The 15,967-nt window shown below is 50.1% G+C and overlaps 1 protein-coding gene across 2 annotated transcripts in view; it reads right to left on the bottom strand.

The window, feature by feature from the left end:
* The window catches only part of CDC42BPB (CDC42 binding protein kinase beta), a 158,096-nt gene that overhangs the window by 59,497 nt on the left and 82,632 nt on the right, over positions 1-15,967 (bottom strand). For both annotated transcript variants that reach the window (XR_005216176.1, XM_037831783.1), the window contains exon 5: positions 13,890-14,038. Coding sequence is in view for 1 of the 2 variants with exons in the window: in XM_037831783.1 (XP_037687711.1) it covers positions 13,890-14,038 (149 nt within the window). In the remaining variant the exon portion in view is untranslated. The remainder of the gene's footprint in view (positions 1-13,889; positions 14,039-15,967) is intronic.

The following is a 15,967-nucleotide window of genomic DNA, read 5'->3' as shown; positions in this document are numbered from 1 at the left end:
CCAACCGGTGTTAGATGGTATCTCATTGTGGTCTTAATTTGCATCTCTCTAATAGCTAGTGAAGCTGAACATTTTTTCATGTGTTTCTTGGCCATTTGTATTTCCTCTTCAGAGAACTGTCTTTTCATATCTTTTGCCCATTTTATAATTGGGCCGACTGTACTATTGTCATTGAGTTGTAGGATTTCTTTATATATGCAAGATATCAGTCTTTTGTCAGATACATGGTTTCCAAAAATTTTTTCCCATTGAGTTGGCTGCCTCTTTACCTTTTTGAGAAATTCCTTTGAGGTGCAGAAACTTCTAAGCTTGAGGAGTTCCCATTTATCTATTTTCTCTTTTGTTGCTTGTGCTTTGGGTGTAAAGTCTAGGAAGTGGCCGCCTAATACAAGGTCTTGAAGATGTTTTCCTACATTATCTTCTAGGAGTTTTATGGTACTTTCTTTTATATTGAGATCTTTGGTCCATTTTGAGTTAATTTTTGTGTAGGGGGTGAGGTAGGGGTCCTCTTTCATTCTTTTGGATATGGATATCCAACTCTCCCAGCCCCATTTGTTGAAAAGACCGTTATGACTCAGTTCAGTGACTTTGGGGGCCTTATCAAAGATCAGTCGGCCATAGATCTGAGGGTCTATCTCCGAATTCTCAATTCGATTCCATTGATCTATATGTCTATCTTTGTGCCAATACCATGCTGTTTTGGCAACTGTGGCTTTATAATAAGCTTCAAAGTCAGGGAGTGTAAGTCCTCCCACTTCGTTTTTCTTTTTTAGAGTGTCTTTAGCAATTCGAGGCATCTTCCCTTTCCAAATAAATTTGATAACTAGCTTTTCCAAGTCTGCAAAGTAGGTTGTTGGAATTTTGCTTGGGATTGCATTGAATCTGTAGATGAGTTTGGGTAGAATTGACATCTTAATGACATTTAGCCTTCCTATCCATGAACATGGAATATTTTTCCATCTTTTAAGGTCCCCTTCTATTTCTTTTAGTAGAGTTATGTAGTTTTCTTTGTATAGGTCTTTTACATCTTTGGTTAAGTTTATTCCTAGGTACTTGATTTTTTTAGTTGCTATTAAAAATGGTATCTTTTTCTTGACTGTCTCTTCAGCTTGTTCATTTCTAGCATATAGAAACATTACTGACTTATGTGCATTAACCTTGTATCCCGCTACTTTGCTAAATTTGTTTATTAGCTCTAGTAGCTGTATCGTTGATTTCTCAGAGTTTTCTAGATATAAGATCATATCATCTACAAACAATGACAGTTTTACTTCTTCTTTTCCAATTTGGATGCCTTTTATTTCTTTGTCTTGCCGGATTGCCCTGGCTAGCACTTCCAGCACAATGTTGAATAACAGTGGTGACAGCGGGCATCCTTGTCTTGTTCCTGATCTTAGAGGGAAGGCTTTCAGTCTCTCACCATTGAGTACTATGCTGGCTGTGGGTTTTTCATATATGCTCTTTATCATGTTGAGGAAGTTTCCTTCAATTCCTACCTTTTGAAGTGTTTTTATCAAAAAGGGATGTTGGATTTTGTCAAATGCTTTTTCAGCATCTACTGAGATGATCAATTGATTTTTCCCTTTTGACTTGTTAATGTGTTGTAATACATTGATTGATTTTCTTATGTTGAACCATCCTTGCATGCCTGGAATAAACCCCACTTGGTCATGGTGTATGATTTTTTTAATGTGTCTTTGGATTCGATTTGAAAGCATTTTGTTGAGGATTTTTGCATCTATATTCATTAGGGAGATTGGCCGGTAGTTTTCCTTTTTTGTAGCATCTTTGCCTGGTTTTGGTATTAGATTGATGTTAGCTTCATAGAATGAGTTAGGTAGTGTTCCATTTTCTTCAATGTTTTGAAAGAGTTTGAGTAAGATTGGTGTCAGTTCTTTCTGGAAAGTTTGGTAGAATTCCCCTGTGAAGCCATCTGGCCCTGGGCATTTATTTGTGGGAAGATTTTTGATGACTGATTGGATCACTTTGCTTGTGATGGGTTTCTTCTCTGGTCAGTCTAGGTTGTTCATATGTTTCCAGGAAATTGTCCATTTCCTCTACATTATCCAGTTTGTTGTCATACAGTTGTTCATAGTATCCTCTTATAATTTTTTTAATTTCTTCAGGATCTGCAGTTATGTCACCTTTTTCATTCATTATTTTGTTTATATGGGTCTTCTCTCTTTTTGATTTTGTCAGTCTAGCTAGGGGCTTGTCAATCTTGTTGATCTTCTCAAAGAACCAACTTTTGGTGATATTTATCCTCTCTATTGTTTTTTTGTTCTCTATGTCATTTATTTCTGCTTTAATCCTTGTTATTTCTTTTCTTCTACTTGGTTTAGGATTGGTTTGCTGTTCATTTTCTAGCTTCTTCAGTTGATCCATTAGTTCTTTGATTTTGGCTCTTTCTTCCTTTTTAATATATGCGTTTAGTGCTATAAATTTCCCCCTTAGCACTGCTTTTGCTGCATCCCATAGGTTTTGGTATGTTGTGTTCTCATTTTCATTCGTCTCTATATATTTAGCAATTTCTCTTGCTATTTCTTCTTTAACCCACTGATTGTTTAGGAGCGTGCTGTTTAACCTCCAGGTATTTGTGGATTTTTTAAGTCTCTGATGGTTATTGACTTCTAATTGTATTCCATTGTGGTCAGAGAATGTGCTTTGAATAATTGCAATCTTTTTAAATTTATTGAGGCTTGTTTTATGTCCCAGCATATGATCTATTCTGGAGAAAGTTCCGTGAGCACTAGAAAAGTATGTGTATCCTGGTGATTTGGGATGTAATGTCCTGTATATGTCTGTTAAATCTAATTCATTTATCAGATTGTTTAGGTTTTCAATTTCCTTATTGGTCTTCTGTCTGGTTGAACTATCTATAGGAGAGAGTGATGTGTTGAAGTCTCCCACAATTATTGTGGAAACATCAATTGCTTCCTTTAGTTTTGCCAGTGTTTCTCTCATGTATTTTGTGGCACCTTGATTGGGTGCATAGACATTTACGATTGTTATTTCTTCTTTCTGAATTGCCCCTTTTATTAGTATGTAGTGGCCTTCTTTGTCTCTCAAAACATCCCTGCATTTGAAGTCTATTTTATCTGAGATTAATATTGCTACACCTGCTTTCTTTTGGCTATAGCTTGCATGAAATATTTTTTTCCATCCTTTCACTTTCAGTTTCTTTGTGTCCCTGTGTCTAAGATGAGTCTCTTGTATGCAACATATTGATGGTTCATTTTTTTTTGATCCATTCTGCGAATCTATTATCTTTTAATTGGGGAGTTTAATCCATTTACATTCAACGTTATAACCGTGAAGGCATTTCTTGAATCCGCCATCTTATCCTTTGGTTTATGTTTGTCATATTTTTCCCCTCTATTAATATCCTTTATTGCACCCATACCGAATCTCTTTAGTACTGAACCTTTCTCCAAGTCTCTCTGTCCTTTCTTTGTTTCTCTGTCTGTAGGGCTCCCTTGAGTATCTCCAGTAGGGCAGGTCTCTTGTTAGCAAATTCTCTCAGCATTCATTTGTCTGTGAAAAATTTAAGCTCTCCCTCAAATTTGAAGGAGAGCTTTGCTGAATAAAGTATTCTTGGCTGGAAATTTTTCTCACTCAGAATTTTAAATATATCGTGCCACTGCCTTCTCGCCTCCATGGTGGCTGCTGAGTAGTCACTACTTAGTCTCATGCTGTTTCCTTTGTATGTGGTGAATTGCTTTTCTCTTGCTGCTTTCAGAACTTGCTTCTTCTCTTCTGTTTTTGACAGTGTGATCAGAATATGTCTCAGAGTGGGTTTATTTGGATTTATTCTATTTGGGGTTCACTGAGCATTTATGATTTGTGTATTTATGTTGTTTAGAAGATTTGGGAAGTTTTCCCCAACAATTTCTTTGAATACTCTTCCTAGACCTTTACCCTGTTCTTCCCCTTCTGGGACACCAATGAGTCTTATATTTGGACGTTTTATATTATCTATCATATCCCTGAGGTCCATTTCGATTTTTTCAATTTTTTTCCCCATTCTTTCTTTTATGCTTTCATTTTCCATTCTGTCATCTTCGAGGTCACTGATTCGTTGTTCAACTTCCTCTAGTCTTGTACTATGAGTGTCCAGAATCTTTTTAATTTGGTCAACAGTTTCTTTAATTTCCATAAGATCATCCATTTTTTTATTTAGTCTTGCAATGTCTTCTTTATGCTCTTCTAGGGTCGTCTTGATTTCCTTTGTCTCCTGTACTATGGTCTCATTGTTCATCTTTAGTTCTTTGAGTAGCTGCTCTAGGTGCTGTGTCTCTTCTGATATTTTGATTTGGGTGCTTGGGCTTGGGTTATCCATATCGTCTGGTTTTTTCATATGCTTTATAATTTTCTGTTGTTTTTGGCCTCGTGGCATTTGCTGAACTTGACAGGGTTCTTTTAGGATTTGTAGACCAATTGAAGTCCTTATCTCTAATTTATCAGATCTACAGCTTCGTGGAGTACACTTTCTCTAACTAACCAGCAGGTGGCGTCCAGGAGCCACCTGTTCTCCACAAGCCAGTTCTCCCCTGCTTAGCCTTTTTGGTGAGTGGGGGAGTGAGTCTTGTGGGGTCCAATTGGTGTACCAAGCTTGCCTGGTAGTTGGTGTTGCCTGCCCTGTATATGGGGCGTGTTTCTGGGCAGTCAGGGAGGGGGGGTTGGCTCTAACAATCAAATCTCCCTGGTGATCCTAGAGTTTTAAAGCTGCTGCAATAGTCTAATCCTTCAGTTCAGTCCTGCCACAGTTTGTCTCTGCCACTGACCCACAAGTCCTTGGTATTGGCGTATGGCTCCTGAGACTTGCAAGTGGGCCCCTCTTCCAGGCCGTGCACCCCGGGTCCTCTGTTGAGGGATGACTGTGCTATGTCACAGGTGAGTGCCGTCCCCCCAGGGCAGTTCTGGGCTGCTGGGCTGTGTAGGGAGGCTCCCAGTCTGCTGAAATGATGGCTGAATGGGGCTTTGTTAATTCACACTGCTCTACCTTCCCAACTCTGGGACAATCAGCTGAGGTTGCAGGGAAGGCTAATGTCCACGCCCAGTTTTGTGGTGTGTGCCTGTTATTTGAAGCACTTCCATCACACTGGGTTGTCTGGGGCAGTTCTGGGCTATGGGGCTGGCGATGGGCAGGAGTGTTTCCTGTCCACCAGGATGGTGGCTGTGAGCGGACACCCCCCTTTTCTTGGGAAGTTGTGGTGTTTAGTGAATTTTCTCAGCCACTGGATTATTGCGTTTTGTCTCAGAGCTCTCCTAGTTCTGCTCTTGACTTGACCTGCCCAAATTGCAGGTCTTTGAAGCTTTCTGTATTGGGCTTCTTAGAGTAATTGTTTTAGAAAAAGAAAAAAGGATTAAAAAAAAAAAAAAAAAAAAGGGCCCTCCTCAGAGATCTAATGGGTTATTGAAATGCTAAGAGACAAAGCAACCAGGGCCATTAAGGAAAGGTCCACAGGGCAGAGAGATCAGCTTTTCTTCGGGATTTGCATATGCGCCTCAGGGCCCTTCCCCTTTCTATGTTCACCAGAACTCCAAAAATCCTCCGCTTTTATTTTGGAGTTTTTCGTGTTGTTTTTTTTCTATGCCTGTCTCCTCTCTGCTGGGCTGGCTGCTCTCAGATTCTCTGGTGTCTGGTCTCAGTCTATCTATGGTTGGAGTTTGGATCAGTAGAATGAGTTTCCGATAAGGGCTGCCACTGCAGTTCTCCCTTCTCCTTCCTGGAGCTGACAGCCCCTCCTCCCACGGGACTGAGCCTGGCAGGGAGGGGCGCGGGTCCCCTGGCCACAAAAACTTACAGATTTCGCTGATCTCAGCAGTTCCACGTTTTCATGAGTGTTGTATGAAGTATGCCCAAAGTCAGATTGCTCTGTGGTGTCCAGTCCATGCAGTTCCTGGCTTTCTACCTACTTTCCTGGAGGAGTAACTAAAACATACAGCTCACCAGTCTGCCATGTTGCCCCGCCTCCGGAACTCTCTATTTTCTGAATGATTTTTCTGTAAACCCACAACTTCTCTAATAAAAGAAATTACTAACAGTGACCGTGCCAGAAGAGTTCAGAGCCCCAGTTGAACCAGAGTCTCTGCTTTGCCTTTCCAGCTATTTATTCCCTCAATACACTGTTCAGTCGATCATCACCCCAAGTCTGAAGGATATGTCAGCTACAACTTCCACCTGCTCCAGCTGTGCAGCTTCCCGCTATGAAACCAGCAAACGGGTTCATTCCTGCAGAACATGTGGGTGCTCTGTTCTGCTGCGGATGGGCTCCACCCCCAGATCACATGGGCACCCCGCAACACCTTGGCCCACCTTGTCTGTGCTCCCATTTCCTATCCTTGTCAGACTGCCTCTATTTTAGCTTTCAACTCTTCTACTGAACTTGCTATTTTTTCTTTTCCAAGGCCTTTTTTGTTCTCTGAAGATTCCTTTCCTTAAAACTGAACCCTGTTCTTCCTTCACTCCTGCACTTCTGTGCCAGTTTGCACATATTATGTCCCCCAAAATGCTGTTATCTTTGATGCAATCTTGTGGGGGCCAATGTATTGGTGTTGATTGGGTTGGAGCCTTTTGATTGGATGTTTCCATGGAGATGTGACCCACCCAATGGGGTGATGACTCTGGTTGGATAATTTCCATGGAGGTGTTGCCCCACCCATTCAGGGTGGGTCTGAATTAAATCACTGGAGCCATATAAATGAGCCACACAGGCCCAGACGCTGAGCAACTGAGAGTGACATTTTGGGAGAAGCAGCAAAGACAGGACAGGGCACCCCAGGAGCAACACTTTGGAGAACGCCATTTTGAGGTGCAACCTGGGAGCAAGCAGACGCCGGCCACGTGCCTTCCCAGCTAACAGAGGTTTTTCCGGATGCCAATGGCCTTTCTCCAGTGAAGGTTCCCTTTGTTGATGCCTTATCTTGGACACTTCATGGCCTTCAGACTGTAACTTTATAACCAAACAAACCCCCTTTATAAAAGCCAATTTCTGGTGTTTTGCAAAAAGGCAGCATTAGCAAACTGGAACAACTGCCTTCTCCACTCTGCCGGGAGAATGTGACATGTCACTCTTGGTCTCTTTCTCAGATGTCAGAAATCACGGGCCGTGGACTCCTCTGTGGGGGGCTCCCTGAGTCCAGGGAGCTGCGAGGATTTCCAGAACTGGAAATGCACCAACGAGCTGGAACACCAGGCTCAGGGCCTGGCAGTGCATCTTCAGGAAAACGGCACTGACCGCCCCCAGTGCAGCCTCTGGAACACACGGGCCCGAGGAGGCTGCCGTGCGCTTTCACTGCACCCAGTCCGGCGGTGGCTGCTGCAGTGCCTTTCATGCCAAGAATCGATGTCCAGACCCCGACTGCCGAGTGAGGAAGCCCCTGCACAGCCACCGCCCCTGAGGCTGCCTCTTCTCCCTGCAGGACTGGACGGCTCCCTGGCCCCAGCAGCTGCTACAGGACAACATCCAGGTTAATAGAGGCTCCATCTGGAGCCAGCGCGGTCCCTGGAGAGGGCTGCCGAGTGACGGGGCAGAGAGAGAGGTTCCCAGGGAACTCAGGGACCAGGCTTGTGGCAAGAAGACCCACCTGGTCCCGCTGGCCTCCGCCAGGCCCCAGCCACCCCGCGTGAGGTGGAGGAGCTGGAGACAGCCACTGAGCACCATGTGCACCCCCAACCACTGGGCGGAGAAGACCCCCTGCCTATCTTGCCCATGTGTTACAGAAGCTGACAGAAGAGGGCCCCTGGGACAGGGTACCCCCGCAGGAGGAAGGAGCTGAGGGTCCCGTGTCCCAACCCCCTCAGGGACAATGCCAGCACCAACAAACAGGCATCTCCCTGCCTTGTACAGAAGTAACTCAGGGACAGCGCGTGCTTGGGTGCCAGCTGCTGAAAGCCAGGCAGGAGCCGCTGAGCCGGCAGGGGCCCAGCCAGCAGGGTGGGGGCTCACCCTTGACAGCCCCGGCCACAACCCACCACGGCAAAGGAGCCCGGAGCTGTGTCATCAGCTCTGACCACGTCTGTGAAGTGCATCAGTGCTGCTCTTGTGCCAGTGAATCCCCTTTCGTCTGACCCTTCTGCACCCTCTTCCTCACGGTGTACCCGCCTGGGCCTGCTGTAGGACAGGCGTCATATAGAATCTGGCTTTGTGGACTTCTAACAAAATCACAAAGTGTTCTAGTTTTAGACTGGGTCCTTCAAGCACTTAGTCTGAATTAAAGAGTTGTTTTCGAGGGGAAAGAAGTTTTTGAATTACATATTGTAATGTCTTGTAATGTGCCCAGAGATCAAATGACAAAGCAAAACTTTTACAAATCCAATTAAGAAAATGAAAAAAAGAGCTTTCTAATTAGGAGGGAAAATAGAAAAAGGACAACTTTAAAAAAAGTGGTCAACTTAATTTCCCTAGAGACCCAAGATAAAGACACTTATCTATCATGAATTAGAGAAAGCTCTGTTAAAAAGACGTTATAAAGCAGCATAACTGCATTAAAGAACGCTTGAAAAATAGAGAAAATCTGCTGTTCAAACCCGCATCGTCCTAGGAGCACCTGAGTGATTTGGGGCAGCTCCTTTAGCTGGTTCTGGGGCCCAGCGGACCAGGAGCTGCAGAATACAGAGTGGGGTGGGGTGCAGTGCAGGCAACAGTGCAGGGCAGTGTGGAGCGGGGTGCAGTGCAGATCCAGCATGGGGTGCAATGTGGGGTGTAAGGTGGGGTGCGGGTGCAGTGCGGGTGCGGTGCAGGGCGTGGTGTGGGCATGGGGGAAGGTGCAGTGCCACAGGCAGCAGCAGGCGCTCTGACCCTGCCTCCAGCCACTGACCAGACATGTGGCCCAAGGCAGCTCCGTTCAACCTCTCTGGGCCTCAGTTTCCTCAGCAGGCAGTGAGGCTACAAGCATGGCAAGGCTGACGAGCTGTGACGTACGCAGTTCACTACCTGAGAGGGGAAACACTTCTGCTCACTTCGGCCCCCAGCCCTGAGGGCATGGTCTGCAGAAGACACCCAGGTGGCTAAACGCCAGGCAGAGGCGTGGACAGAAATGGGGAAGAGGGGAGACGGGGGAAGGAGGAGGCAGTTTCCAGATGAGATGGGTGAGGCGAGGAACGAGTAATGAAGAGGTTGCCAGGCCAGGGGGACTGTCTGGGGCACAAAAGGCCAAGGACCCACAGAAGGTCCAGCCAGCTTTCTCCTGTCATCTCTGAATGGTGACACAGGCTCAAAGCTGAGGAGAAAACACACTCAGCACTGCAACTCCAAGGCGAGAGCCGCAACCACCCCACAAGGGCTTCAAAGAGGCACCCATTCTGAGAACCGGCCCCCGGGCAGGCCCGGAGAGGAAGTGGCCACTTGGGAGCACAGCGTTCACAGAGACAGGCTGCTCCCTCTGCACCACCCCGATGGGCACAGGGACGGGGGGGGGGGGGGGGGCTTGTTCCCCTCCCAAAGCCTCGGGAGCAAGACCCCAAGGCTATCCGACCGCCTCCCTGCTGCTCCATGAGGGAACATGGCCCCTCTTACAGTCCTCCCCAAGTCACCGTGGCAGAGTGCTGGGACATGGAGAGCGGTGGCTGAGGGCGGGGGGCCCTCCAGCCCGCAGGTGTGACGGGAGCTGCCCGGAGGGGAGAGCTTCGCTGAGGGACCAGGCTTGGGCCCACCCCCCGCCCCTATGCAGCCCGCCTGGCAACAGGGCCCAGAGCACGGGCCGGGCCGAGGGTGGCCCATGCGGGAGCTGAGAGAGGGCCGAGGCAGGGGTCACACCGACCAGATCCACCCTGCCTGTGTACCCCCAGACCAGCACGTGCACATCTGCTCACCCCGGACAGCGGTGCAGGCCAGGGCACAGGGAGGCTGGTGAGGGCACCACGAAAGCAAGGAGGCCGCCCCCATCCTCCCTGCCCCAGGAGCCGAGAAGCTGGGGCCCAGGCCACCAGCCGCCCCCTCCCACAGAGTCACCGGGGCCATGGCTCCTGCCGGAACGGGGGAGATGTGAATCTTACATCAAACGCCATCAGGACCAACCTTCACCAAAACATGGCAGACCAAATGCCACACGTTTCCGCTTCTCCTTCCAATCCCACCAAAACTGACAGTAAAGATGTATTTGTAAAAGCCAAACCCACAAGGACGAAGGGAACAGGAACGAAAAGGCAGCAGAGGCCACGCAGCAGCACCCCATGCGTGGAGAAGCAGACGCCAGGCGCCGGCAGGAGCAGAGCTGGGCGGACGGCCACGCCCGGGGGAGGGGACGCGCAGAACTCCGGAAACGCCGAGAAATGGGACAGCACTGTGGGCAGAGCCCGCACCACAGGGAAGGCTGAACGCCTCTGAGAGGCGGCCAAGCCCCTCAGGGAGGACGGAGACGTCCGGCCCCGAGGCCCGAGGAACTCCAGATTGCAGAGGAAGGGGTGTGTGTGTGTGTGTGTGTGTGTGTGTGTGTGTGGTGTGTGTGTGTGTGTGTGGTGTGTGTGTGTGTGTGTGGTGTGTGTGTGTGTGTGTGTGGTGTGTGTGTGGTGTGTGGTGTGTGTGTGGTGTGTGTGTGGTGTGTGTGTGTGTGGTGTGTGTGTGTGTGTGTGTGTGTGTGTGTGTGGTGTGTGTGGTGTGTGTGTGGTGTGTGTGTGTGTGTGTGGTGTGTGTGTGTGGTGTGTGTGTGTCAGGGAGGACGGAGACATCCCGGCCCCGAGGCCCGAGGGACTCCAGATTGCAGAGGCAGGGGTGTGTGTGTGTGTGTGTGTGTGTGGTGTGTGTGTGTGTGTGTGTGTGTCAGGGAGGACGGAGACATCCCGGCCCCGAGGCCCGAGGGACTCCAGATTGCAGAGGCAGGGGTGTGTGTGTGTGTGTGTGTGTGTGTGTGGTGTGTGTGTGTGTGTGTGTGTGTGTGTGTCAGGGAGGACGGAGACGTCCCGGCCCCGAGGCCCGAGGGACTCCAGATTGCAGAGGCAGGGGTGTGTGTGTGTGTGTGTGTGTGTGTGGTGTGTGTGTGTGTGTGTGTGTGTGTGTGTCAGGGAGGACGGAGACATCCCGGCCCCGAGGCCCGAGGGACTCCAGATTGCAGAGGCAGGGGTGTGTGTGTGTGTGTGTGTGTGTGTGTGTGTGTGGCAGGGACAGCCGGGCTTGGGGCCATGGCCAAACCCTGCGGGGCGGAAACTCCGGCCCCTCTCCAGGCTGGCAGGCAGCCAGGCACGCCCCAGCAGCACCCCACCTGGCCTTCCCCTGGGACCTGCGGATCCCGAAGCTGGGCCCAGCTGGGCAGCCGGGTCCCCACCTGCTCCCTGAGCTGCCCGCCCGCACACGGGTTCCAAGCCAGCCTTCCTGCTCTGGCTCCCTCCTAGGCAGGAGGGTCAGTGTGGGAACTGCTCTCAGCCAAGAAGAGCCTCTGAGACGGAAGTCACCGGCCAAACCAACAGGGACCAGGACACACACACCATCCCTCGATGTCCTCGGAGGCAGAGAAGAGCATAACCACAAAACAGGAACAGGATGCTGCTGCTTTTTTTTTTTAAAGTTTGGAGAAGGGAAAAAAAGTACCAGAGAGACATTTATGTAACAAAAATAAAAAATATAAGGCCTAGAAGATAAAGTTGAGGAGTTCCTCCAAAATTAGATCAAAAACAGACATGGAAAAATATAAGAAAAAAGAGAAATGAGCGGCCCAGTCCAAGAGAGCCAATATCTGAACAACAGGAATCGAGGACAGGACAGAAAGCAGAGGATGAACGATCCCGAGCAATGAAGTTCCCGGACGGACGTGAGGGGCCAGGACTCCGCACCGCGAGCCCCCAGGCTGGGGCTCACCTTCAGAACCTCCAGAACCCGGGGGCGCAGGCGTTGCGGCGGCAGCTCTGTGAGAACAGACCTGCACCAGGGTCCACCCCGGCCCGCGTCCGGCTATCTCAGTAGAGGGTGCGGGAGAGGCAGCCCCAGGTTCCCGCAGGGCCCGGCAGCCTCCGCAACCCCCACCGCAGGGGTTTCACGGCGGACGCCTAGGGAGGACAGCCACCGCGGCACGGCTGTCCTCACCCCAAGGCGGGTTCCAGTGAGTTCCAAGAGGCTCTCCGGCCAACCCCACTGGTGTGGCGAGCCTTGGACAGAGTCGGGCCGCAGCCTCACGTCTGCCCGCAGCCTCACGTCTGCCGTCCCCGCCTAACCTCTTTACCGGTCTCCTCACTTCTCACTGGCCACCCCTCGCTACTCCTCCTCCCTGCTGAGTTAATAACTCTTTACAGTAATTTTCCCTGTTCCAATTACTGCGTCTTCCTCTCTCCTGGCAGATCCAGACCAAGAGAGAATCTTCAGGACACTCCAAAATAGCAGGAATAAAAAGAATCTCAACAGATTAGACAGATCACCACACAACGCCGTGGGCATCGCAGCGGCCTCGGAGACGGCGGGAGCTAAGGCTTCAAGGCCCCATGGGGAAGGCAGTTTCCAACCTGGAATTCCAGACCAGATAAACCATCAATCATGCAAGTGCAAAGAATAAAAGGTATTTTTAGACAGGTGAGTCTCAAAAGATAATATCACAAGCCCTCCTTTTCCAGAAACTACTGGCAGAACGTGCTACCAAATCCAAGGATAAAATGAGAAAAAGCTTCCTCTTTCATGAGCTTCAGAACACAAAAGATCCAGTTTCAGAAGAGAAGGGCATCTCCTCACTTGACAAGAGATCTCAGAATGAAAATGGTACAAGTTTAAAGAGCAACCAAAGCAGAAAGAACAGGACAATGGAAAGCTCTGGAAGGCTGAGAGGTGAGGAACGACCTGTTACGTCTGAATGTACCGAGTTTTATAATTCGGCCATACTACTTAGGGATAATCAGTGACAGCTACATAGAAAACTAAGCAAATGAAAAGGCAAGACGATTATTAACTGCTGAGAAAACAATTTATAGAAGAACTATAACTACTTATACTCCAAGCTCATCTGTGACTTTTATAGTCATTATATTATAAACACCAAATACTGATTCAACCAAAAGTTACTGTTTTCCTAATGGGAGGATGATGGGGGTGGGGGGCGAGGAGAGTGTATGTCCTAGTTGTGTACGTGTGAGTGTGTGTGAGTGTGATGTGTTATGTAATAGATGTTCTCTATGCCAAAAAATAAATTACAAAAATAGCAACACAAGCCTTTTATTTAGAAATATGAAGGAAAAAACTAGAAGAACCAGCTGAAAAAATGTGTAGCAGTTACCTGGAGAGAGTGGAATCGGGGCGTGACAGGGTGGAGACACATTCTTCACTATAAGCCCCACAGAACTACCTGAATTTTTCAAAATTATTTATAAGATATTACTTGGATTAAAAGTAAAAATAAAAAGAGAAAAAAACAAAGTAGAACAAAGGACTGAGCCCTGAAAGAGAGGGACGTGGAGGCAGGACGGGGCTGCCTGGCAGCAGAGCGGGTGGGCACAGCAAGGCAGGAGGGGGACCCCACTTCACAGTGCCCCCAGCATGGAGACGCTCAGCAGACAGCGGTACAATCACTGAATCCGAGCCCTCAGCCCAGTCTTCCCCGAGGGCCGGGTGGGGTGACAGGGCTGTGGCCCTACAAGGGTCAGCGAGGAACCGAGGGGGAGCAGTGGAAGCACAGGCCGTGGGATCAGGACCTGCGGGGGCCCCGGGGCTGGGCAGGCCTCTCCTGCGGGGGTATTGGCAGGGGAGAGGCTGAGCGGTGTCAAATACCCAACACGAGGTGGCTTCGGCCACGGGCGTGACGTCATCACAGTGGTGACGAGGATGGCCGGCGTCTGCCAGGCACCAGGGCAGTGATGCGGGCACATCTCCACGCTGTGGTGGGCTTGGAGCGTGACTCACAGCCCGGGGTCCCAGACCCTTGGAAACAGCACCCGGACGCGGTTTCCAGAGAATACATGAGAAGCTGGTTACCTGTGCACGTAATGCAGCTGATGGATGGAATCGATGGCCAACACCATCTCACCGATGTAGAATCTCGCCATGTCCTCTGGCAGCTTGTCTTCAAATTTACTGAGCAGGGTCAGCAAATCACCACCCACATAGTAATCCATGACTAAGTACTACAAATCAGGAAGAGGAGAGGAGAGAACAGGGTATTTAGTCACCACAAAACCAGGCAACTGAAGGGCAAACTTCCCTGGGAATGAGGTGTAGGAAATGGGGATCAGTGGGAGGGGGCAGCGGGAAGGTGTGTGGACTCAGGCCGGACAACTCCGACCACTGTGGGTCAAACGCGGAAATCCTCACTCTTGAGTACTCGCTCTAGAGATCAATCAAATAAAAATAAGAGACACTTGCAGGCATACAACACAAGAAATTTAAGGAATCAGTTTTCCAGTGCTTTAGAAAGCACAAAAGAGATTTTGACCACATTTCGAGTAAGTTTTATTATCCCACGAGGAAGGTGTGAGAGCAGGAGGGGCCAGCTCAGTCAGCGTGCTCTGTACTTCTGAGCGAACGGGAGAGAAAACAAACAATCTCATGCAGCCCAGAGGCACTGCCCAGCTGCCGACCCAGGTGCCCCATAGCCCCTGTGTCCTAATGGGATGTCTGGGGGCTCCCACGCGGCCTGCACCTCCTCCTGGGGTGCCTCTCCCAGCGATGGGCTCCCAGCACCCCAGGGGTCCTACTCCGAAACGCGGCACCATCCCTACCACTCCACTGTTCCACCTCCCAACAGGCCCCGAGTCCCCCCAGGCCACGCGCTCCCCGTGCCTGGCTTACTCGCCGGCCTCCCCACTGCTCTGAGTGCCTCCCTTCAAGCCCACCTCCAGCCCGTTCTTCACAATAAATCCCATGGTCTTTTTAAAAGGCAAATCCGACACATCACCCTCTTGGGTTAAATCTTCCCAAAGGCCTTCCCCTGCCACCTTGGCTCCAGGCCACCAGGCTGACCGTGCCCCTTGCCACCCGCCTCCCACGCGGGGGCCACCTCAGCCCACACCCATCACCTCCTGGGACACAACAATGCACCCAGGAGGGAACAGCATGCCTTCCCGACGCAGCAGGGGCGCTGTCATTTCACACCCACAGCGCACCTCCAGGAGAACCAGCAGCCCCCGTCCACCAAGCACAAGCACGCCCCGTCTTCCGGCAGCTCGTGAGCCTGGAGTGCTCTCCGGCCGGCCCCACAGCAGAGCTCCCGCAGCCACCAGCCAAGGCTGGGTGGCGACAGGCCCAGTCTCCCAGCGCCACTGACGGAGCTCAGGTCTGAGCGCGGGTGGCCGGACCCTTGGCCATGGACTTCCACACGGGAGTCTCCTGGACAAGAAACTCGTGCCACAGAGGGGAGGGCCCTGGGCCTGTCCGAGCACAGGGGTGGGGACGGGCTAGAGGCAGGAAAACGAAGGGAGGTTTCGTTCAGCTGCTTCCCGGGCAGCCTCTCCTGCCTCGGACCGCGGCTTTCGTGGCCACCTTGGGCACCTCCTCTGGGAGGCCCCCGACTCTGCCCACCCACACCCCTCGGTCCACGGGGAGTCACTGCTCGTTTTCCTGCCTCTCCCACACCTCGCACAGTTCCTGTCACACAGAGTTCATGGAGTCGGTTCTTTCAACCATCCTTCACTCTCTCTCGGTGGCAGACTGGCTGGCACCACTGGGGACGGTGACACTGACAGGCATGGGCTGGCCAGTTCCTCCTTGTGCCGGTTTGAATGTATTATGCCCCCCAAACGCCATTATCTTTGATGTAGTCTTGTGGGGCTGATTAGATTTGCTTGGAATGTGCCCCACCCAGCTGTAGGTGATGAGTCTGATGAGATATTTCCATGGAGGCATGGCACCCCCCATTCAGGGTGGGCCTTGATCAGTGGCGCCATATAAATGAGCTGACAGGCAGAGGGAACTCAGTGCAGCTGTGAGTGATGTTCTGAAGAGGAGCTACAGCCAAGAGGGACAATTTGAAGAAAGCAGAGGAGCTGAGAGAGAAGCTGAAGCTTACAGAGACATTTTGGAGATGGCCTTTGAAAGCAGACTTTTGCTCCAGAGAA

This window comes from Choloepus didactylus, chromosome 4 (genome assembly GCF_015220235.1).
Source record: "Choloepus didactylus isolate mChoDid1 chromosome 4, mChoDid1.pri, whole genome shotgun sequence".
NCBI lineage: Eukaryota > Metazoa > Chordata > Mammalia > Pilosa > Megalonychidae > Choloepus > Choloepus didactylus.
The sequence above is the reverse complement of the archived record's forward strand: the minus strand, read 5'-3'. Positions and strand labels throughout refer to the sequence as shown.